Source organism: Barbus barbus, assembly GCF_936440315.1.
Source record: "Barbus barbus genome assembly, chromosome: 4".
Lineage (NCBI taxonomy): Eukaryota > Metazoa > Chordata > Actinopteri > Cypriniformes > Cyprinidae > Barbus > Barbus barbus.
In genome coordinates, this window is record NC_136732.1 from 12654540 (window position 1) to 12678768 (window position 24229).

Here is a 24229-nt window from a genome sequence, read left to right on the forward strand (position 1 = left end):
TGCACAAAGTTCCTCTTCCAGAATGGACGGTGTGTGGAGGAATATGTGGAGGAGTTTATAGAGACCAGCCACCAAGCCTTCTGCAGCGACCTCACACTAATGGAGGGTTTCAGAGTTGGGCTGGATGAGGAAATCCAAATGTTGATGCCGTTAGGTAACCCCAGCTTGTGTTTGGCTCAATATCTGAACTTCGCCCTGTGGATAGCTGGATCCTCATACTTTATAGGGGAAAGGGAAGACCCACCAGTTCTTGATCCCAGCCCATCGACCGCTCCTCACTCCAGCCTGTCTCAATCAAGCCCTCTACCTTCCGTGATTCCCTCAAGCCACCCGCCATCCGTGGTGAAACCAAGCCCACCGTCCGCGGGTAAATCAAGGCCGCCGTTCGCGGCACAGGCACGCCCGCCATCTGAGAGTATGGCAAGCCCGCTGTCTGAGAATATGGCAAGCCTGCCAGAGAATTGCAAGTGCCCTCCAGTGCCTGCTCCTCGCAAGTGCCTTCCTAAGTCCCCGCTGGTCCCGTCCAGCTCTCCTGAGTCTCTGCTGGTCCCGTCCAGCTATCCTGCATCCCCACTGGTCCCGTCCAGCTCCGCACTGTCCGAGCGCCCCCAAGAGTCCACGCTGTCCGAGCGCCCCCAAAAGTCTGCGCTGTCCAAGCGCCCTCTAGTGCCCACTCCTCCAGAGCACCCTCTTGTGCCCGCTCCTCCTGAGTGTCCTCAAATGATCATGCTTCCTGAGCGCCCACCAGAGCCTGCTCCTTCAGAGAGGAGCTTCCCCAAGAATTGTTTTTTTGGGGGGGCTATATATCCCTGTCCTCGTTCAAGGCCCCCTGAAAAAATAATAGGGCCATGGCCTTTCAAGCTCCCAGATCCACCATGGCCGTCCAAGCTCCCAGATCCGCCATGGCCATCCAAGCTGCCATATCCTCCATGGTCTTCTAGGCTCCCTGAGCCTCCAGTCCCTCCAGTACCGACATGGCCCTCCGAGTCCCTGGATCCGCCATGGTCTCCCGAGTCCCCGGATCCGCCCTGGAGGCTTCCCCTTTGTCCCTGCCCTGCACTGCACCGGGGCGCCCCCCCTCCCCTGTGTTGCTGTTGTGGTGCGGGACGCACCTTCCGAGAGGGGGAGGTAATGTCACAGATCTGTCTGTTCTCCACCAGTCACGACGCACGCACGCACGCACCTGGTTTCACCTAGCCTTTGATTAAGCACACCTGCACGTCAAATGTTCACTCATCAACACGGCTACAAATACTCACACCTCACAGCACTCCAGTGTCCGGTCTCGTTACTACATTCCTACGTTAATCCGTTACTACGTTAATATGTGAATATGTTAATCCGGTAATCGTTCATACGAAGAGGACTACCATTGCTATCACAAACTCTATGCCTGTTACTTACCTCCTTGTCTACTTAACTGCTGTGTTTCCTCCCGAGTGTGTCCTCCAGCAATCCCTAGTCTGTCTGCTCCAGAGTTCAGCCATTGTCAGCTGTACTGGTGAGGTGTGTGTCCAGCTCCTGTTCCATGTCTCCTGTCACGAGAAGATAGCCAAGTTAACGTTCCTCCAGATCTCTGAAGAATTCAAGAATTACCACTTACCTGTTCACTCCATATTGCTCTTAGTCTGTCAATAAATACCTGTTTAACTATCTGTCACGCAGTCTACAGAGAGTCCTACATCTGTAACAGATATTTACTTGCCATTCTGACTTTATAACTTGAAATTATGAGCTTATATAATACAATTCAGATAAAAATTCATAATTGTGATATAAAAAGTTGCAATGACCTTTTTTATTGTTTAATAATCGGCAGAAATGGGCTTCCATAATGCTGAGATATAAATTTAATTATTGATATAAAGTTGATATTTAATCTAAGTCCACTAAGTCTCCCGAGTTATAAAAGAGTAGGTTTTCCAATTTTCCACAGGGAGAATGTTATTTATTGGTCCATGTATGCCAAATAAACTGAAGAAAACATATATTTTTGGTTGTTTTGAAAAACACACTCTTGCTATCTCTGTATCAACATCTTATCAGTGTAAAAAGTGACAGAATCCCCTTGTCATGAGATTCCACCTTGTTTTAAATGGCAGAAAGCATCTGATTACAGCAGTCTGCATGTGTTCAGCACAAAGTGATGACTGTGTCAAGTCTGACACCAAACCAGAATCTCAGGCCGACATCTCATTTGGAGCTTTGTTCCATTTTTTATGACTTTCTCTCTCTGTGGTGATCCAGACCAGCATTGCATCACTCTCAGTTCCTGATATAACTTCACTCCACCTGGAGGGGAAAAAGTGTGGCCTCTGCCAGGAAGCTTTGGGCAAGATTCCACACCCAATATGAACCGAGTCCAACCTGAAGAAAATATCAAAAGCGAGTAATTGCTTAAAGACTGCTGGACGCAGCTTTTTGAGGCTCTGAACCAAAACAAACAGTCTTTTTGGGCACCTTTCCCACTGGCTGTGTAAACAGTTTTGGGGTTGCATGAAAGTACTCACTGAAATGTTTTTGTGCACATTTCCATGAATGAACTGAATTCAATTTGTATCTCCTGCTATCGCTGATGTGTGAAAACGGACCAAACCGTGTAGATGTGCAACCATTCATGGTGACCACTATAAAAACGCAGTGCATCTGAGAATGGTTTGCTCATAAAAAGCAGACGATGCACAGACGATGTCATCTAACATAAATGTTTAATAGGACATTTCCAATTTCCATTCTCTGAATGTAAAAAGTAAAAGTTCATGTGTTTCAAACTAATAACTCTAAGGTGTATGTGCTATTTATCTATGGCATTTTGACTCACAACTAGCCTGAAGGCAATGAAACCTGCAGATGTGCATTAAAATTGATGACGCCATTGGAGATGCAACCTTTTGAATCGAACATGGCAGAAGAAAATGAAATGTTTTATAGCTTTACAGGTTAAAACATTCATACCTTATCCCACTGTCTCCCGCGGTCCAGAGTGATTATGATCATGGAAGGGTTGACCAGATATCCATCACTGTTGAAGGAAAAGTCAGTGTTCTCCCAGGACACATTCAGCATATGCCTGTGAAAACAGTCAGACAGATGTTTTCTCAACAATGTTTGGCAATCTCCATATTTAATTAACATCACGTCATATCAATTATGACTCAAGGATATGAGTATAAAAAGAATGAAAGCATTATATGTCAGGTTTTACTTTCATACTGTACTTATCTCCATATTTAATTAACATCACGTCATATCAATTATGACTCAAGGATATGAGTATAAAAAGAATGAAAGCATTATATGTCAGGTTTTACTTTCATACTGTACTTATTGTTGGTGGACATTAAGCAGCACACTAGTAACCACCTAAACACCCTAACAACTGCAGAATAACATACTAGAAACAACACAGAACAAACATCCTAGAAAATGAATAGCAGCACAGTTAAAACCACACAGAACACCCTAGCGATATGAGTGTTCATATTTATCATCTGCGATAATATCGTAATTGTTTTAACTAAATGCAAGCTGAAAAGAACAATTATGTCACTTACTTAGTAAAAAAAAGAAGAAAAAAAAAGCACGTCTTGAGAGTCCAAAAGCATTCACTGCATGATTAAGCCAATTTGGATGCAGTTAAAATGCCCCTATAATTCAAGTTACGAAAGCAAAAAATATCCCTGTATGGGTTTTGTTTTTTATATTTATAAGATATGATATAGTTAAGTAATAGCAAGCAAGAGTGCCGTTTTAGCACGTGCGCGTGATCACGAATGTGATATTAACTTTATACAACAGTTCAAAAAACATTTTAATAGTAATAGTAAGTTAATATTGAGTGAGTTACATTTTTGACACAATATTGTCTTTTTTTTGTTTAGTTTTTTTTTGTTTCACCAATAAAAATAGTTTCAAACAAAGCTGGAGCAGGATATTTGTGCATCTCAGACATAATAACACACTAAAAAGAGTGCACAAAATGTCCAAAACCCAACATAGCAAGAAAATAAAAAAATTAATAAAAAAATAAAAACATCCTAGCAACCACACAGTAATGCACTTAAACCAACTAGGGGCCGGTTGCATAAACCACTTAGAATAGTTACATAGCTCAGTCTATTCAGACTCTGTTTTGTGGTGTATCTGTCTCACAGTGTTCCTACTATCATATAGAGTTTTTCACAGATTTATTTATTTTATTTACATTTTTTTGGTCTCTCTGGGTTTCACAGCATCCTGGTAATTATTGTTGGGCTTTAAAAAACAATGAAAAATTGTGCAAACCTATTCTGCTGAAAAAAATTCCCACAGCTACGGAAAATACCAAAACCATGTCAACACTTCCACTTCAGCCTCCCAGAGGACCCTCCACTGGAACCATCCACATCAAGCTGCTTCCAAACGCAGAGACAGACCTCAGCGTGGAGCAGAACCTGTGTCATCTGAAACCATCACATAACCCACCATCAAAATTAAAGTGCCTCTCACTAGCACTATCACTACAATCACTGCAGAACAGGTTATGTGCCAAACTGTTATGTTTAGGTTGGGGGTTTGAAAAATCCTTAACTAACTTGTTGATTTTTCTAAATCTAGGGGTGGACTCTTAATTTGGGCTAGTAAGCAAACACCTAGGCAAATGGCTAAAATCCATTTCTAGAGATTGTGACCTGTATAATTCTCCAGCTCATTTCTTGTTCGTTCCTCAGACAAATTTTGTGGTTTGTATTATGCTTTCTCTGTCTCAGTGGAGTTTGGATAGACGATTTTAGCTATGAACCTTTTGTCTTTTATATTTGGTCATAAACTGTGCATGGAACATCTTCTGAATTCTCCCCATTAGAGACATCAAAAGTGCAATTTCTCCTCTTAATGCAAACCAAAAAACTACAATTTTTACACATTATTATTGGAATTGTTCAGCTCAAGTTTACCAGCGCCTCAGATCAAGTGGAATACATCATCAGAACAAACTCAATTAGCGCTGTGAAAGTCTGATACACTTTTGATACTGAAGATTGCATCATGCCTCATTTTATTGAAAACATTTTCTCTTATGCTCAAAGCATTAATAAATCAGATAATTGCAGCCACATGATTCATCATGCAGCATAATTCGGTCTTGCTGTGGTTGGGATATTGGACAGCCTCATCTAATCTGTGCACCTCACACACACGCTGAGTATTATGGGCACACTTGAGTGTCATCTGTGTGAAAAACCAGCATAATCTGATAATCTGCTGTAATCTCATTAACAGGTAAAATGACTTAATCGCAAGAGCATTAAAATCAGACTTAATTAAAAACGGCTCATCAATAACGAGGGTGACTCTTCTGGATCGAGATCATTTCAGTGGCATTTTATCTTTATGCCTCAAAACTGAATGAGTAACGAAAAACTAAAACCCCTCAAAAGCAAGATTATATTGTCAAAAAGTCATGCTAGTAGGGGAATGTTAATGTGTTCAGCTCTGTTCCAAAACCTAGTGAGCTGCCTCGCTGTCTACAAAGGCAGCAGCTTTCCAAGAAATTATGCTAACCGTCATGTAGCCTCAAATGTCTCAAAATACTGTAGTAGTGCTATGAGGGAGAATCGACTCACAATAGATTTTATACTCTGCAGAACCAACCCCCCTCTAAATCCAGCCTGCTATACCATCAATGACCAGGCTGGAAGACCAGTTAAAACAGCCAACCAGTTTAGACTGGTTTTAACTATTTGTTCAGGAGGGTAAAGTTTGGCTGTATGTCATGTAAATGATTTAGAGCGCTCTACATGGGCAGCAACTTAAATAGCTTTTTGAGGGAGAATTGAGTCACAATTGACCCTTCACAAAAATCACTCTCCTTAGTTACTGTTGCTATATCCAACAAGCCATGCCACTCTCACACTACACACCATATTCTCACGCAGTGGAGAACTGACAACACGCTGACAGACGAGACAGAGCAGGTTACTTCTTGTATGAAACAAACACAGAGCTTACAAATTTTGTCATTTTTTAAGAAATTCAAACAATAAATACCATTTTGTGGCTCTTTAATGTGTCGTGACAGATCGCTGTATTGCCTCAGTTCAAGCAGCACGAACTGATCTTCTTTTCATATTTACTTAAAGCATGAAATAAACATGAATGAACATCATAACGAACATCTGAAGATATTTTATTTCAACCGTGGAAAGACGTCAATACATAAAATTTTTCAAGTTTAACTCCACCAAAGTTAGTCCACTCTCCTGTCTGATTTGTTTGTTGGACAAAATGGTGGATTCTGCGTTATGATTGGTCAGATCACCTGTCAATCAAGCTCCCTGTGAAGGGTCAATTGAAATGGTGTGTACTGACATCTTCTGCGGTTGAAATAAAATACGTTCTGTCACGGCACATTAGAGCCACAAAACGGTATTTATTGTTTGACGAAATTTTAAAGCTGAGACCTTGTTTCATACCAGAAGTAGCCTGCTCTGTCTTGTCTGTCGGTGTGTTGCCAGTTTCCTCTTTGCTCTGCAATGTATTTTTCACTGCGTGAGAACATGAGTGTAGTGTGAGAGCGGCATGGCTTGTCGGAGAGTAAGAGTGGGAGACCAGCTAACACCAGCAAACCAGCTTAGGCTGATGTTTTTTCAGCAGGGACTGGACTATTTAGAATTCTCAGTATTGAATTACACATATGTTTGTTTATAATCAAACGTTCTCTCACCTCATCCACAATTTAGCATTTATTTTCCCACTGACCATGTAATAATGGCATTATGGGATTGCTTTCTCCACAAAGGGCAAATGTGAAGCTATAAATGACTTCGTTTTGGAACCTAAATTACTACATTTATGGTGTTTTTTTGTCATTTTTGTCATGACTTCCTAATTAATTTTCAAGTAACGCACGTGTATTGTTTAAATTAAAAATTTTAACTGGAAAATAAAACAAAAATATTTAGAACAAATAGGATTTTTGCAGTATATGAATGTTCATGGAAAAAGTTGTGTAAAGATTCTACGAAAATTATTTTCATGTGTTGCAAAAACAAAAATGACAGTATACAAGTTGAGAATGACATGAGAAAGTGTAAACTCTTACTTTGATAATGATATAAAAACCACTTGTGGTATTTTACCGCACTGCACACACACATTTACAGATCTCCCACATGATTTATAACCCAGTGACCTTGGGCTGCACCAAACTCTCTGCCTCTCCGCTCAAACTCTGGCCCCCTTTGGATGATTAAAACATTTTCTGACGAAATAGGATTTGTTGTGTTCCCTGGCACAGATGGCACCAGATTGCTCTTTTGGGCAGCCCTGGCAAGAAAGGGCACATCACACGTTATATCTTCGCTCTGATCCCTGTTTCTAAATCTGGATGGCACAGACTGGGCAATGTGCTGCAAAGTGAGCACCCTGGTTTTTGGCCCTGCTGCAGAAAACTGCTGGCAGAAGTTCAAACTTTCCTGTCACTTTATATCCCTTCACCTTAATTTTGCTTAGGTGATCCTGTTGGGTCAGGTAAATCCAAAGGTTCTTGGGAGTTTTTTGTAACCTTATCATAGATTTATTAACATAGCACATTCGTACATGTGGATTTCCCTAATATCCTCCATCTGTTGTCCAAAATCTCCCTCATACCATGGCTGTGTCCAAATTTACTAAGTGTCCCAACTATATAGTAAGCGGTATTAGGATTAGTGCATCCCAAATCAAAAGTCCATTGAAATTTAATTTAATTTCTGATGGACTTTCAGTATTATTACTTAATTTGTGCAACCTATTTCTGATAGACTTTTAGTAAATTGGCCACAACCCCTTGCACTACAGAAAAGGACTGTGTTATGCCAAAAATACCAATGAATGTAAGGAAAAAGCTCCAACAGTTGTTTTTAATATGGATGCACAATATACCTTTACCATATTAATTATCTGGCAATATTAAATATTTTTAATTTATTGTCATCCATTATTTGTTATATTGTTATATGTTAAATATAATATATATGTTAATGTATCCTTTTTACATTTAGATTACCTCAGCCATCTTCCAAAGCTCACATAAAAGCTAATCTTTAAAAACACTTACAATTTAATAACATTGTTAAATGCAAATTTTAGCCAGTATGACTTTTTAAAATTATAAATTCTTCATATCCATTCTGTATATTATAATGATTCTTAAATTCATATATATGTGTGTGTGTGTGTGTGTGTGTCGGAATAATTATCCCAAAATACAATGTTATTAAATTAATATTATTATTACATAATAATATGATTTATAATGAATTAATTATTAAATTAATCACTATTTATAATTTAATCATTTTATTATATATTATTATTATTATTATTCAGACAAAACAATTAATTGTAGTTTTTGTTTAATGATTAAAATATTATTAAGTATATGTGTGTGTGTATATATATATATATATATATATATAATATTATTAATAATACAATAATATATAATATTATATATATAACTGAATAGCAGAAAATAGTTAAACTAAAATACAATGTTATTATAATATTATTATCATATAATTATTATTAACTATTGATTTATTCATTGTTCATACATGAATAATTTTATTAGATATGATTATTATTTTATTCAGACAAAATAATATGGAATTTTATATCAGCCATCCATAAGTTTTCAGCCTTAACTGGAAAATAATTACCATTATTGGTGTATAAGCATTAGGGTTAACGGGATTGTTCACCCCCCCCCTCCACACACACACACACACAAAAATTAACATATTGTCAGAATTTAGTCTCCATCATGTTGTTCCAAACCCGCATGCATTTATTTCTTCTGCAGCACATGAAAGAAGACATTCTTAGGTAAGATATTCTTATTAAAGAGATAGGGGTCATATGATGCTTTTTTAAAGATCATTATTTTGAGTATTTGGTGTAACAGAATATGTTGACATATTCAACATATACGCCTCTCTCAAACGCTTCGTTTTCTACAAAGTCCCTCCGTCCGACAAGTGCAGTCTGCTCTGATTGGCCAACTGACCCAGTGCATTGTGATTGGCCGAACACCACAGCACTCGTCCGAAATGTAACGCCCCTTTCCATAGTCGCGAGCTTTAGCTTTCAAAATAAATGTAAAGACAGTTAATATTCTCCTTAGTTATACCATTAGCTCAAACCCGAAAGGGGAACAGAGTCGCGTAACAGACACAGTGATGATGCTCGTATGTGTTTGCAAACAAGCCACGATTAAGACGATTTCTGACGGGCTGTACGCTCCGCTGTGACCGTGTCTCCCTCTCTCTCTCTCACACACAACACGCAAAACTCCACATTTGAACAGTCAATAGCAAATACTAATAACAAAACTAATAACAAAACATACTTAGTCGCTGATTCAGAAGCGCCAGATTGTCATAGCAAAGTCAGAATTACCTCCTCTCCTAGGTTCACGAAACGGTCGTCCATAAAATGCGTTGCTGTTCTGTTGCATCTACTTTCGAAAGGCCAAATAAAGTGCTTTTGCTTTCGCCTAGAAACACACTGCTTCTCCCTGACATGGCTGCATCAACACTACTGCAGTTACTGAAACCACGCCTTACGCAAATATTTCCACATCGTGATGTAGACATGTGGGGGTGTGTTTGAATGAGTCGTTTTAGGAGGGCGTGGCAGAGTCTTAAGTTTGATAAAGAATATCTCTTTGGTTTTGAGACTTTAGTCTTGGCAACTTCAAGGATCTTATCTATGCATAATCAGCTTGTAACACTCCAAAGAGAAAGGAAAACTTGAAATCGCATCAAATGACCCCTTTAAATATTGTTGGTAACCAAACAATTTATGGGCATAAAAATACACTGCAACTGAAACCTGGTTACCAAGATTCTTCAGAATATCTTCTTTCACATTTTACAGAAGAAAGAAAGTCATGCAGGTTTGGAACAGCATGAGATTGAGTTCATGATGACAGAATTAAAATTTTTGGGTGAACTCACTATATGGGTAATATCTCCACCACTAGTGGCTCCAAAAGAATAGCTGTGAGCACCCACCTGTAGAGAGTGTCATTGGTGGATGGCCGTTCTGGACTCTGACAGTCCATGTGTCCGTCAGGAATAAACCCTCTCTGCTTGCGGAAGCTCTCCACTGCTTTCACCACGATGGCTACACCATCCCTGACCCTGTTTCTCAAGCTCATCTTCCAGCGATCGGTGATAAGGCTGATCAATCCAATGGGGAAGCTGTCTGGAGGAGGCATATTGGGGTTTCCCACCGCAAGGCTGGGGATAAACCAGATATACCCCGGACCCACCAAACCCACTTCCCTGGCCATGGAGAAGAGGTACTGGGCCTCGTCATGCGAGCAGTACACCAGCAGCACCTGCGCGTCGATCTGCTGAAGTAACCGGCGGGCACGGAGGTCGTTCATGCCGTCGGCCAACATGTCAAACGTCAAGATGTCCTGCAACTCCCAGAGGAAGTAAGACGTATCGATAAAGGAGCGGATGTAGTCCACATAGGTGTCGTAGCCCGGGTACATGCTGGTCACCACCACAAAACTGTTCCAGTTGTACTCCTCCATCATCTTGAACATCCCATTGATCTGCTGCTCGATGGAAGAGCCCAGCTGAAGGAAGGTAGAGCCGTCACCCTGCGAGACAGACAGCAAAGTGAGAGCTTGACATCATTTCTCCACATTGTTTTCCATATTTTTAGCGGTTAAAGCCAAAAACATTAAGTGTGTGTATTGTATTATAATATAGCCTATCCCTTTTTTGTGTATATGCTTGCAAAAGCTATACTGTGTGAATGTATGTATCTATGTGTGTGTGTGTGTGTGTGTGTGTGTGTTTGTATTCTGCAAGCATATTCACACACAAAAAAAACAATATAATACAATTAGGTTGAATTAAAATGTTAAACTATTATGTTTAATTATTATAATCATTACTTTATAATAAATAAATATATATATATATATAATTATAATTATATTAAATATATATGAACATTATGAACATTAAGTATTAACATAATATTTTATACTACGATAATGGGCAATATTTATTTTATTATTAATGTTATATATTTATATTAAGTATAGTTATTTATATTACTACAGCATATTAACTACTAAATATTAATATTATATTGAATACAAATAATATAATATTATAAATAATCATCCTCATCAACTAAAATAAAAAACATACAGTAACTTGATGCATTAATATAGAATCCAAATGATATTCAGTCATATTACAGGCTGTTCAAAATAATATAGTTTGTTATTGTTGTTGTTATTAATAGTATTATTGTAAACATACATCATATATTTAAATATAATAACTATTAAATATTACTATAGCATAAAAATTCAATATGAATATCATTTTACAGTATTTTTTAACAATCACATCATCATCATCATCCAAATAAATAACAACATAACTTATAATTATTTTAAATTATAAATAAATATAAATGACAGATTATTACAATATACAAAACATTAAACATTTTGCAATTCTTATTATTATTATTATTATTATTGTAGCAGTTGTTTTATAGTTTTTAATGCTATTATTACTAACTCAATAACTTAATTTTTAAATATAATAACTATGAAATATTACTCTAGCATGCTAACTACTACATATTAATATTATATTTACTAAAATATTATGTTAATATGATATTAATCATCTTTGTCATCATCATCTAAATAAATAACACTTATAAAACTTCTGGTGTTCTGTATATCGCCTGTTCAAAATAACTCTGAATATAGGTCATCCGATTAAATTATAGAGCCATAACTATTTATTTAATAAATGTTCTTAATGTGGCACAATAAAGCACACCCTGCAAATGAGGTTACAATAAAATCTTTATATAGCAATTAAAAAGTCTTTACTTATAGCCCACAATCACATTCTTTACTATTATCCAGGTGTTTTGACTTTCTGGTTGCATATTTAATCATCCAAGCATAACAGTTTTATCATTTTAAAACATAATTCAAGCTATAAAATTCCCCCAAGCTTGATTTCATCCAAATGTACAGTTCTCATGGACCCTGAGAGAATTATAAGGTAAATTACAAGCATTTGAAGAACATAAAGGCAACTAAATATTGCAGCACAATAACCACATTTACCTCTATAGTCTAAGAAACGTCTATAGTCAAAGATCTGACTGCCTGGACATGACATTTGGTTTATCCACAAGGAAAGGACTACAACAAACATCTCAGATAAACAGCAGATCTTAGGTGTATTTAGTGTATAAGCAACATTTATCATTTTAGAAAGAGTATACGGGACTGAATCTAAACTTGACCAAGTTTTTATCTAGTAGATGAAGGCCAACTGCAACCAGAGGAGGATTTCATATTGAACCACTTCCGGTGATGTCCTTCAGACAAAAGCATTGGGAAAGTAGGGTAAGCCTGTTCATTAGGCTGGGAACGGGAGACGTTCCCGCTTATTCCACCTGTTCGCTGACCCCTTTAACTGCTCTAAATATCACAACGCTTGAATGCTTGTGTCATTGAAAAGTAAGGTGTGACACCAAGAACGTTTAGAGCAATATAATGGGTTAGGTATTTATAAGCTGGTCCCATTACAAAATAAATTGATCATATAAGAATCTGTGTTAAACCACTGCGTCCTTCAATTTTTTGAGTGTTCACCTTGAATACTGTTCTGAAGACTTTTACATCACCTTAATTACGTTTCTAATCAGCAGTGTCTCATTTCAAAGATAAGAAGAAACCTGACAGAATGACTACAGTGTGCCACACATCCAAAGCTGTCAGTAATTTTTTTATTATGATTGATTCTGACAGATTTTTATTCAAATTGTATTTAATATGAAACTTCCAAAACAAATTATTTGTATCTTGTTTGCATTAAGTTGCCTGATTATTGTAGTTATAATACCATGACATTTGGTCAAGTGTTGTTTCAACTATGGCTCAAAAATTGCTAGTAAACTCAAAAATTGCCAGTAAATGTACCAATTGAAGACTGAAATAGAATTTTCTTGCAAAATGTATTAAAATAATCTTTGTTTTAAATATTATTTACAGTGTGTATTGCTATTGTATTTGCAAAACAAACTTTATAGTAAGTCGACAGCGCACAGAATCCAAAGTTAGATGCATAAAAGATAAAAGTAATTCCATACAAATTTCGATGTATAGCACTTTTTAAACGTAGATATAGATGATGATTTTTTTCTTGAGCATCAAATCAACATATTAGAATGATTTCTGAAGGACCATGTTGAAACTAAAGGCTGGAGTAATGATGCTGAAAATTCAGCTTTGCTTCACAGGAATAAATTATATTTTAAGATATTTTCAAACAGAAAAGTGTTGTTTTAAATTGTAATAATATTTCATAATGCTGATGTTTTTACTATATTTTTACAGCTGATCTACACAAGAAGTGAGTCTGCATCCAGCACATTTTATATTAAAAAAGATAAATGCTAATTTACTCTTCACCAAAAGACTATTTACCAAAGGAGAAAATAACATAATGTGCCAAACACTCCAAATCGCTCTTATGTGAAACGCCTCTGAATGGAGAACAGACTGATAATAATGCATTGCCAGTGGAGATTATGTCAAGCTTGTCATCTTAATCGTAATCTTTCTGTCTCTCTGCTCTCACCCATATGCAGCGTAATTGGCTATGAGGGTGAGCATGCATTTTTTTGAAAATACTTGCTGGCATCACGAGCTGTATCTAAACGCAAAGCTTTGGCAAGGATTACCACCTTCAAAATTCCAGACACTGCAGAGAAACACTGATCAATTCTCCAAGATCCTGCACCGTATTCATGTGTTAACATAGTTTGTGCATGTCATTACCCAACAACAAACCTTAAATGTTATGTTATCCACATTACCTGTACACATGCCAGTGTTTGTCTCTACAGTATGAATACTAATTCTACATGCTATGGAGGTGTGCTGTTGTGTTTCTAAGACTTTGGACTTACAATTTCCATCTTTTGGATTATAAAAGGGGCAAAAAATAGACTGAAGGAGGTGCCTAAGCCTACAGACCGGAATACTAAAGAGACATTGAACAGCCACATAAAACACATAATAATGAGCTACAGCCATGTTAGCAAGTAATGCCCTGGCAAGCACCCACAACTTCCTAGAGCCATGCAGAGCATCTTTTGCATGCCACAACACTCATATTCCTTCAGAAACTCATTCCTTCTCTCATTCTTTTGATGTCAATCAGGAAAATTTACAAATGGAAATTTCTAATGTTTTGAACATTACGGTAAGAAAATGTATCTTCATGTAACATGATCTTTACTTAATATCCTAATGATTTTTGGCATAAAAGAAAAATCGATAATTTTGACCCATGTATTGTTGTCTACAAATATACCCGTGATACCAGCCCGATCTCATGGCAATTCGTACATATTTTACCAGGTGGCTAATTCATATGAATTCGTACGACCTCACTCGTACAAATTCATACGATTTTTGCTAAATGATACATATTTTACGAGTTGCACAATTCGTATGAACCTAACCCCGCCCCTAAACCTACCCATCACTGGGGTTTAGACAAATCGTACAAAATCATACTAATGAGTTCATACGAATTCGTACGAGTTAGCCAAAATAAAATGCATACAAATTGGTCGTGAGATAGCATTGGTGCTACTTATGACTGGTTTTGTGGTCCAGGGTCACATATACGTATATATATATAATCTCAGTGCTGGACTATCCACTACCAGACAAATTATAGTAATTTAATTTCTAAAAATCCACAAGGCAAGAAGTGCACATGTGCAGTTAATGGTTTTTTAACAAATACCCGCTCATTTTTCACCCTTTCTCTTTGGTTTTCTCTTGATATCTCCGCTCATTACTCAACTATAGGTGTCCTGGTCCAGTCAAACGAGAAATATAATAGCTTAGCCGCTTATGTACGTTTTATCTCCAAAGGAAACTTCTCTCTGTGTGTCTCTCCATGTGTGTGATAGATAGAGAGTCCACTGTGTTCAACTCACAAAGACCTGTGGCTCGGCGCACGGCCAGAAAAAAGCAAATCTCTCGCTCGGTGTCTCCAAGGAGATTCTAGGCAAAGCAAATATCAGTGAAACCCAGTGAACCAATCCAACTTATGAAGAAATCATAAAGGTATATTGGCAAAGGAGGTGTTCATTTGCCGTTCTATTTCCTTATGCCTGAAAGCAGTTAATGGCGTCTGCCGGATCTCCTGGTGTCTGAAAGCAGCACGAGCCCCACATTGATCCATGATTGACTGCTGAGAGGAAACACACAAGAATTTCATTCTCATCGTACGGTTGACGTATGAACACTCACTTCATACAAGATTAGATTCTGTATGCGGCTCGCAAGAACAACACAGCCCAAATAAATGAATTTTTGTTGACTAAATTGGATTCTGGTTGTTGTATAAGATCAAAGGCATGGCCATGAATGTCTAAAGATTTTTGCCTTTGTTTTTCAAGGTAACAGATGACTGAAATAGCTTTATGACCATGTTTGCCTCAGTAAGAGAGAAACGTTTTTATTGGCATTGATTGTTCCATGAAAAACCTTTGATTCTCCATTGATTTTTTTATAGTGAAATAAGTTTCTTTGGATTTTTTAAATGTTCTTCACACTAAGAAAGAGAACGGTTCTTTTAAGAACTCTTTGCGGAACCAAAAATAGTTATTCTATGGCATCGCTGTGAAAACTCTCATTTGTAACCTTTATTTTTAAAAGTGTTGCACAAAACTCTCAGAGCAAAGTTGGTTTCCAGACTAATATACTTCCATGTCTTATTCCTGGAGTAGACGTCTAATAAACAGGAAATGGATGAAGGTGAAAGAACTCGTCTGACTTGCCTGGAACGATGCCTATCAGTTAATCAATACCAGAGTCATTTCTTTTTTTTTTTTTTTTTTTAAAGCCCTAGGGAAAGTGTTAAATTTGCATTTATCTGTGTCTAAGCTGGCCACACTATCACAGCAGTATTTTAGATTACTATGGTTACATACACCAGCTCATTTCTGTTAATCAGCCACTGATTAAAGGAAATGTGTCTTAAAGTCATTGTGACCTTGTCCTGCAGTTTTGAGTGCGTTTTATGGTTTTAAATATGATTATTTTGTTTTGGAACTTTGTGTTAGTGGACAGCCTGCTACTTATTCATTACAGACTATTAAATATGACCCAAACTTCTGTAAGAAATGAATGCAAACTACATTTCTGACTCTGATTCATCTTAAGGAGTAACTTCCAAGAAGATGCTAGCCAGTCATGATAGAAATCATCTACTGTATGTACAGATGTCTTAAAAGTACAGACACACAAAATAAACCTTTGGAAAATGGTCATGAAATGACAAATTACAACTATTTTCAGTGTGAGAAACCTTGATTAATATTATAATTAGACCAGATGCTACAAAAGTGTAGAATACTGCAATAGCATTTTAGTGTCACATAAAATAAATTTTGAGAATAACAAAAAGTTGTAATATTTGCAGTTAAACTTGTGAGAGTAAAAATTCTTAAATTTGAGAATCATAAAGTATTAATAATTTGAGAATTATGTTAAAATTGCATGACTAAAGTTGTACTATTACGAGATTAAAATCATATTATTTTTAGAATAAAGTTGAAAGGAAAGTAACATCAAAGATGACATTATGCTAAATGCAACTTGATGTACTTAAACAACAACCAAGGAGAACCAATCTCACATTTCCCTTGTCATATAAACATTATCTACTGCCAAAACAACAACACTAACCCAAGAAGAACAACAATATTTTTACACTTAGCACTTTAAACCATTTCGCTGGGTCTGAACAACCCAATCGCTGGGTTCGTCCATATTTTTTTTAGAGTGTAGAACACAATTCTTTTTACTTCAGATGCAGTTTAGGCCACTGATCTGCATCAAGGCAAGCTGATGAAATTTCTCTCGTGCTACTAAATGCAAGAAAGGTGGGCAGCAGGGTGGCCATCTGGCGTAACGGTGGCATTCATCAGTCAGAACCTAAGATGCCTGTCAACAGTCCACTGCTGTGCCAGCTTGCCAGTAACAGCCTAAAACTTAGAAGAGCTATGAAATAATAGTCTGAACTCTCATTCTGACGGCACCCATTCACTGAAGAGGATCCATTGGTGAGCAAGCGATGTAATGCAAAATTTTTCCCAATCTGTTCCAAACTCCAAATTTCTTAAGTGTTTCTCTAAACTCTCATACTGGGATTCATATTACACGTACTAGGGTAATATTTCTTCAGAAATATATAAGTACATATTGCACATGCTATTTGCATTGAATTTCCTAGTCTGTTCAAAATGTATTTTCCATGTTTTTATATAGCATGACTTAAGATGATGAAAATATGACACTGTCATGATGACTGTGACAGTTTACATGACTAATGTCAATAAACACATCACCGACAAAATCAACATTGTAGAAAAATCTCTTGCAAAACAATGTGGTACAACTATTAAAGGTATTGACAGAACTTTTGATTCTCCCTCTCAGAAACCATATCTCAATAAGCTCTCTAAACACAATATTGCTGTTCTCTAACAAACAAAGATGAGAACAACCATATACTCCTCTCTCCATTTCCTCTTCTTTACGTGCATGAGGTTTAAGATGATTGTGCACAAAAATAGCACCTCAAATGGCAATAAAAGACTCTTTAAAATATGTCCGGGTTAAATTTGCAGCTTCACTATGAATGATTACTTTAGTACAGTAAACACAAACCATTCTGTAATTTCTTTGTATCTTTCTTAGTTTCTATCTATCTATATATGTATTTAGCATTAGAAAAAGAAGTATTCTGCTGTAGTGCAGTGTTTTGAATATTAATACAGTCAGATGCTGAAATACTGCTACAGAATCACAAAGCAACCGTTTCAGCTCTCTAGACGCCAGCAGTCCATTTTATAGTTTCATATTGTGCCCTAAATAAACATTATATTTCTATATTTATTTCTGGAATTGGGCTGTATGTCATTGCTCATGGTGATTTGCATAGAAGCAATAAAACAGACAGGGATCATCTATTGTCCCTCGCAGCTCCATTTGGAACTGAAACAAAGGTCAGCTGATCTCTGTTTCACTTCAGTGGCTGAACAACACAGTGACGCACATCTAGAGAAAGACTGGCCTTCGTTAAAACTGTTCATGTACAAAAGTTCTCTAATGATCCATCTATTTCCAGGCTCTATCCCAAATAACCAATTTTAGACTTTCTGCTAGAAAATACTTTAAGGTTACAATCCAGTAAAGTTGTGTGTACAAAAGTTTACTTAGTACATGTGGACAGCAATTTTCTATTATGGTCTGCCCACAAACCATGATGCTTATTGAACATGTCAAAATTGCAAAAGCTGACTAAAAATCAGCATTTCCAATCTTTCTAGTCTAAAATTTGCCAAAAAAAACAACAATCTGTCTGTCATTGTGGTATTTATTATTATTATTATTTATTATTTATCTAAGCACCATGTACAAAATATAAAGCAAATTAACATTAATGATGTTTACTGCACAACAAAACTTTGGAAAACTAACCCAATAGCAAACTATATTCAGGCTGGGAAAATCAATGGAGCTTGTAAATAATGATAACACGATGAATGATGATTCTCTAATTAGCCACTATTTCCCCAGTGCTGTGCTGAAATACAAGGGTTTCTGGAAATGAACACTGGACTCAATGCTGTGTCCCAAGACATTTCAGCATTGAGAGATTGCTGCTTGTGCCTAATTTGACTTTTTCATTACTTTCCATCAGGGACATACTGCTCAGTCATACGAGTATTGTATTAACAAAGCTCCACTTAAATAGCTTTTTATGGAATAGGAAAATTCACAATGGCCAATTAAATCAATTTCACACTACAGCTTTTGGTGTGGATCCAAATCTGTTTGACATTAAGACATTGGTTTGTTTGGCTGGCATGAAAGTGTTTTTATCTGGTGTGCAACAATGTTTCAATAACATAGTAAAAACCACTAGTGTTCACAGTACATTACACACCATTACATAACTTTTACACAATCAAATCCATGACCTTGACGTTATGAGCACCATGCACTTCTGTTTGACCAAGAGGAATACTACCCAGCCGTTTCAGACCCAAAAGTGCATTTTACAAATAGTTTTTAGTTACTTACACTAAGGTGTTAATTTTAAAAGCGCATGTTTTCCATGTGAATTGAACCCATGACCTTGCCGTTGCCATGCTATTCTGTTTGAGCTACAGGAAGGCTGCTCATTTTGATGACACACAAAAATACCGCAATTTCAGAAAAGTGCAATTTATGAAGTTTCTGAACTTTTTTAGCAACTTACATTGTAATCATGATGTTAACTGTATAAGAGCAAGCATTTATTGGGATTTGAACTCATAACCTTGCCGTTTTCAGCTGTTTGAGCTTTAGGAATGCTACTTATGTTGATGGGACAAACATAGCACAGTTTCGGAAACAGAACTACATGAAAGTTTGCATTTTATGAACATTTTAGCCACTTACATGTTACTTAAGGTATGAGAAGTTCATGCATTCTATGGGAATCGAACCCATGACATTGATGTTGCTAGTATGCTCTTCTGTTTTGAGCTGTAGGAATGCAAAATGTACGTAACGTGAAAGAATGAAACATCAAAACAAATCAATAGTCCTTTTGTAAGAACTTTTATTAGGATATAATGAATACTATTATGAATACTAATATGAATAATATTTTTGTATAATAATAATAATAACCATTAAACTGTATATCAGACCATTGTCCCTAGTTTCCTACAAAGCGTTGAAAGTTTCACGTTTCTAGTACTCTCTAGAAGTTCTTCTCAAATAATATTATTTCATCTCAAATCAATATTTTATGGGCATTTATTTATTTACTTGGTAAGTAACCGCATAATTAGCCAGATAATGTACAGTCAGCCAAAAATAAACCACCTTCAGGGTTATTCAGGAACTTTGCATTTCACATCAGGGTCTGGATGACCCTGTCAGGGTTTATTTGTGCTGCTGAGTGTATATTATCCCTTACGAATCTTAGATGCGAACCGTGAAAGAACTCTGAGGGAATCTTATCTCAGCATGAACACCCAGAAATCAGAGTTTAACTATCCAGGTCAAGCAACTTTAGAAACTGGCACGGTGCTGGACTCTGACCTTGTGAGGCAGGACGGCGGCAGATCCCCCGCTGATGCCCACTATGGGCACGGCTGTCTGCGTTGAGATGAAGTCTAGGATCTGTGCCACGGCCTCGGACCCAATGTTATCTTCAAAGACCACCCCGTGCACCCTGTTAGCAGCCAGCGTGTCGCAGATGCGTGTTAGTAGGGTGCGCGGGTTGGTGTTGTTCACCAGCACAGTGATGGGGTTCACCTCCAGCGGCAGGTCCAAGAAGTTCTCCCGGCTCAGTCGCCCCTTGATCTCCATTTGGTAGGCGGAGCCGCTGAACACCACCGCCACGTTCACGGTGGGCTCAACCATCCCGAACGGGCGGCACTGGCAGCGGGGGGCGCAGAGGACAGACAGCAGCAGCAGCAACGGCAGCCACAGTGTGTCGCTGAGACAGCCTAGATGAACGCCCATCTCAGTCACCTACTGCCTAGATGGAAGAAAACACAAACGGGTGTCAATTACAGGGGATGGTGGAGTTTAAAGTTGGCAGAACCACATAAGGCTTAAAGTGCCTCAGAAAGAAGTCAAAACAATAGTTAAAGTAGTAAACATTAACTACGCTTACATGCACCCAAATAATTGGATTGTGGCTCAATCAGATTTTAAAATCTTCATGTAAACACCTCAATTGAGCCGTTTGAGCTTGATCTGATTAATAGGACAAATCTAAGCATGTAAACACTTGAATATGACTGGATGTAAATATTTTGTGCACGTGCGCAGTTATGCATAGGTACTTACTTCTACAAACATTCATGTTTATTAATGTCTTACGAATTGGCCATATAAACAAAAATGTGAATCAGACTGCAAAGTTTAGTGTTGATTTAAACAGAACTCAGTCAGAATGTTTTGCTGCATTAAGTCTCGTTAAAATTACAACTGAGAGATTCAACTTTAAAATGATTTTGCTGCCAACGTTCATAACACAGAATTGATTCATAGGCAATTTTGCTGTCGATGGCAGAAAAAAGTTAACCAGTACATAAATTTACCTCTATAAACTGTAACAGAATATTGAGGAATTAAAAATTAGATATTACTGCAGTTGCATAAGGACATTACATTAACATTTTATTAGATATTAAGGTAACACTTTATTTTAAGGTGTCCATAATACAGTAATTACATAATATAGTAATACAGTAATACATAACATAACATAATACAGTAATACAGTAATTACCTAGTTAAGTACTTAGTAGTAGTTGTTGTACTTACATGCAATAAAATGTACTTATCATGTAACTAAGTTATGGAACAGCCTGTACTTACAGTTTGTAATTATGTAGATGTAATAAGCAGCTACTGTTACACACATGTAACAAACCGAGTCTGTTACACAGCAACTTGTGTAACCAAAAGATTGTTACATGTGTTGCAGACATTATACAACGTAATTACAAATGTAAGTACACAGAAATAAGCTACTTAAAATAAAGTGTATCAAGATTGTACTTAAGTGTACTAGTATCGATGTAACAGACTCGGTTTGTTACATATGTGTAATAGTAAGCCTATTACATCTACATAATTACAAACTGTAAGTACAGGCTATTCTATAACTTAGTTACATGGTAAGTACATTTTGTTTCATGTAAGTACAATGACTACTGCTAAGTACTTAATTAGGTAATTACTCTGTATTATGACACCTTATAATAAAGTGTTACCGATAATAAAAATGTAATTTGATTAAAAACATTGTGAATGATTCGGAACACATTATTCCAAAGACAAAAATGCTTGTCTTTGTAAATAATTTATTTAAATGTGAAAACCTCAGAGACTGACTTCATTCTCCACTCTTCATTCTACCTTTTAACACATTTCATGAAGTAATACATTTCCAATGGATGTTATTCATTTATTTTGATATTTTTACACTGTGTAATTCGCACACATGGAATTTATCTGTTGTGCACACACAGAGAAAAGGGTGAGGTGTTGTAAAAGGATCAGTTTCATCCATGTACCAACATTGCCATAATGCTTCATAATCCAGCCGTCAGACTCGTTCTGTTGTCAGTCAGCATTAACACAGCAAACCATTTAGCACTATTCTTGTATTAAATGTTAAAGGCCATTAGAGTTACATGCACGTTTTGAGTCAGGGAGTACCCGTGTTGTCCAGCTGTTGTCCTAAGAGCCACCACTCTCAAATCACATCCAACAGATGGTGGCCACTGTAGAAAAAAATTTAATAAATCTCCTTTTCGCATCAAATGGAGAATGTGGGGATTTATGACCCCTAACTTGTGTGCCTTTTTGGCCTTTATTTTTGCAGAGCATCTAGACCAGGGCCTCTTCTCTTATGCTCATCAAGCCTGGATTTATTTGATCAAAAATATTAAAAAATAATATAGTGAAATATTATTACAATTTAAAATAATGGTTTTCTATTTTACTATACTTTGAAATATATTTCTGTGATGCAAAGCTGAATTTAGTGTCACATGATCCTTCAGAAAACATTCTAATATTCTGATTTATTATCAAATGTTAGAAACGGTGCTTAATATTTATTTTATAACCTGTGATACTCAGGATTTTTTGATTATTAAAAAGTAGTTTTAAAAAAAGTCTTCACTATCACTTTTTATATATTTAACACATCCTTGCTGAATATTCCAGTTTTTTCTGTATTTTTGATCAAATAAATGCAGGCTTGAAGAGCATAATAAGAAACTTCTTTCAAAAACATAAAAAATAGTAACGGTTCCAGACTTTTGACTAGTAGGCCTACAGCATGTACATATTAATCAAACTTTATCTAAGGTAATCTCTTTTTTGTTTGATGAAGATGTTATTGTTGTTATTTGGCTGTTTTATTCAATTTATTCACAGTTTCATAATACCACTAGTCAGCTCCCGACGCGATGTTATTCATTGTACGCGCAAATTGCTTCTGGGCACGATAATGACGCTCGCGCTCTTTAAACTCGTAATAAAGCGGTGAATGATCTTTCCAGAAATGACGCTGATCTACAACAAGATTATATTTAGAATACATTGCAATCACTCCAAAATAGATGATGACAACACCTGCATTACGAGCTGTGCTTCTTTGCGTGCGTATTTAGCCTTTCGCTTCGCAGCACCTGATGGATGCGTTCGTTACGCAAACTTTCAGAAGTCGGCACCCGCTTTGAAACGGCAACATTAATTGGTTTAACTGCAGATGAGTGACAATTCAACAATATAAAATGAGGCTAGTATTTCTGCCAGTCTTGACTGGTGTACTATAGATATAGGGGATGTTACGGTTATGGAGGCCCCTCATCAAAGCCCGAGGCCCTGGGCAATCTCCTGCTCTGCCTATAGCTAACGCGGGCCCTGCGTCTAACATAATCCCTAAAATGAAAAGTCAATATAGATGCTATAAACACTGGCCTTAAAGTTACGTTAAAAAGCTTGTTTTGAGCCGCAAATATGGATATAAAAACCTCATAAAACCAAGGTTAATTTCAGCTTTCATTTATAACTCGCCCAATCTTCCTTCACGCTCTGAGTCTCAGATCCCGTCATATTAAAGCAGCGATCCTTAAACAACCGGTTATCCGACCGTCAGACTCAGTTTTTAAAAGGATTCAGGTCTTTGAATGGCTTTAGCCGTCCGTCCGCCTGGAGGCGAGTGCTGCGGAGATGCCACTTTTAACATGCTGACCAAATTTACCGTGTCTCATGATCCAGACACCATGTAATCCTCTGTAATCCCCCCTAGTATGTCATGCTACACGGCTTGATGGTATCACCTCATCTGCCAGTCTCGTGTGGCAGAGATAACATTATTCCTGCACCGACCCTATGACATGTTTCATACATACCGTACACACTACTGTTCAAAAGATCTGTTTAATGTTTTAAAATAAATCTCTTAAGCTCACCATGGCTGCATTTGTTTGATAAACACTGTAACATTGTGACATTTTATTATAATTTAAAATAACTATTAATATATTTTAAAATGCAATTTATTCCTGTGCTGCAAAGCTGTATTTT

The 24229-nt window shown here is 37.0% G+C and overlaps 1 protein-coding gene across 1 annotated transcript in view; it reads right to left on the reverse strand.

Annotated features, from left to right (window-relative positions):
* grin2ca (glutamate receptor, ionotropic, N-methyl D-aspartate 2Ca) overlaps positions 1 to 20638 on the reverse strand; it is a gene marked incomplete at both ends in the record, with an annotated part of 44762 nt that extends 24124 nt beyond the window's left edge. The window contains 3 exons of the mRNA XM_079415402.1: positions 2956 to 3070; positions 10038 to 10636; positions 20213 to 20638. Of these exons, the coding sequence (XP_079271528.1) occupies positions 2956 to 3070; positions 10038 to 10636; positions 20213 to 20638 (1140 nt within the window). The remainder of the gene's footprint in view (positions 1 to 2955; positions 3071 to 10037; positions 10637 to 20212) is intronic.
* Positions 20639 to 24229: the final 3591 nt, after the last annotated feature.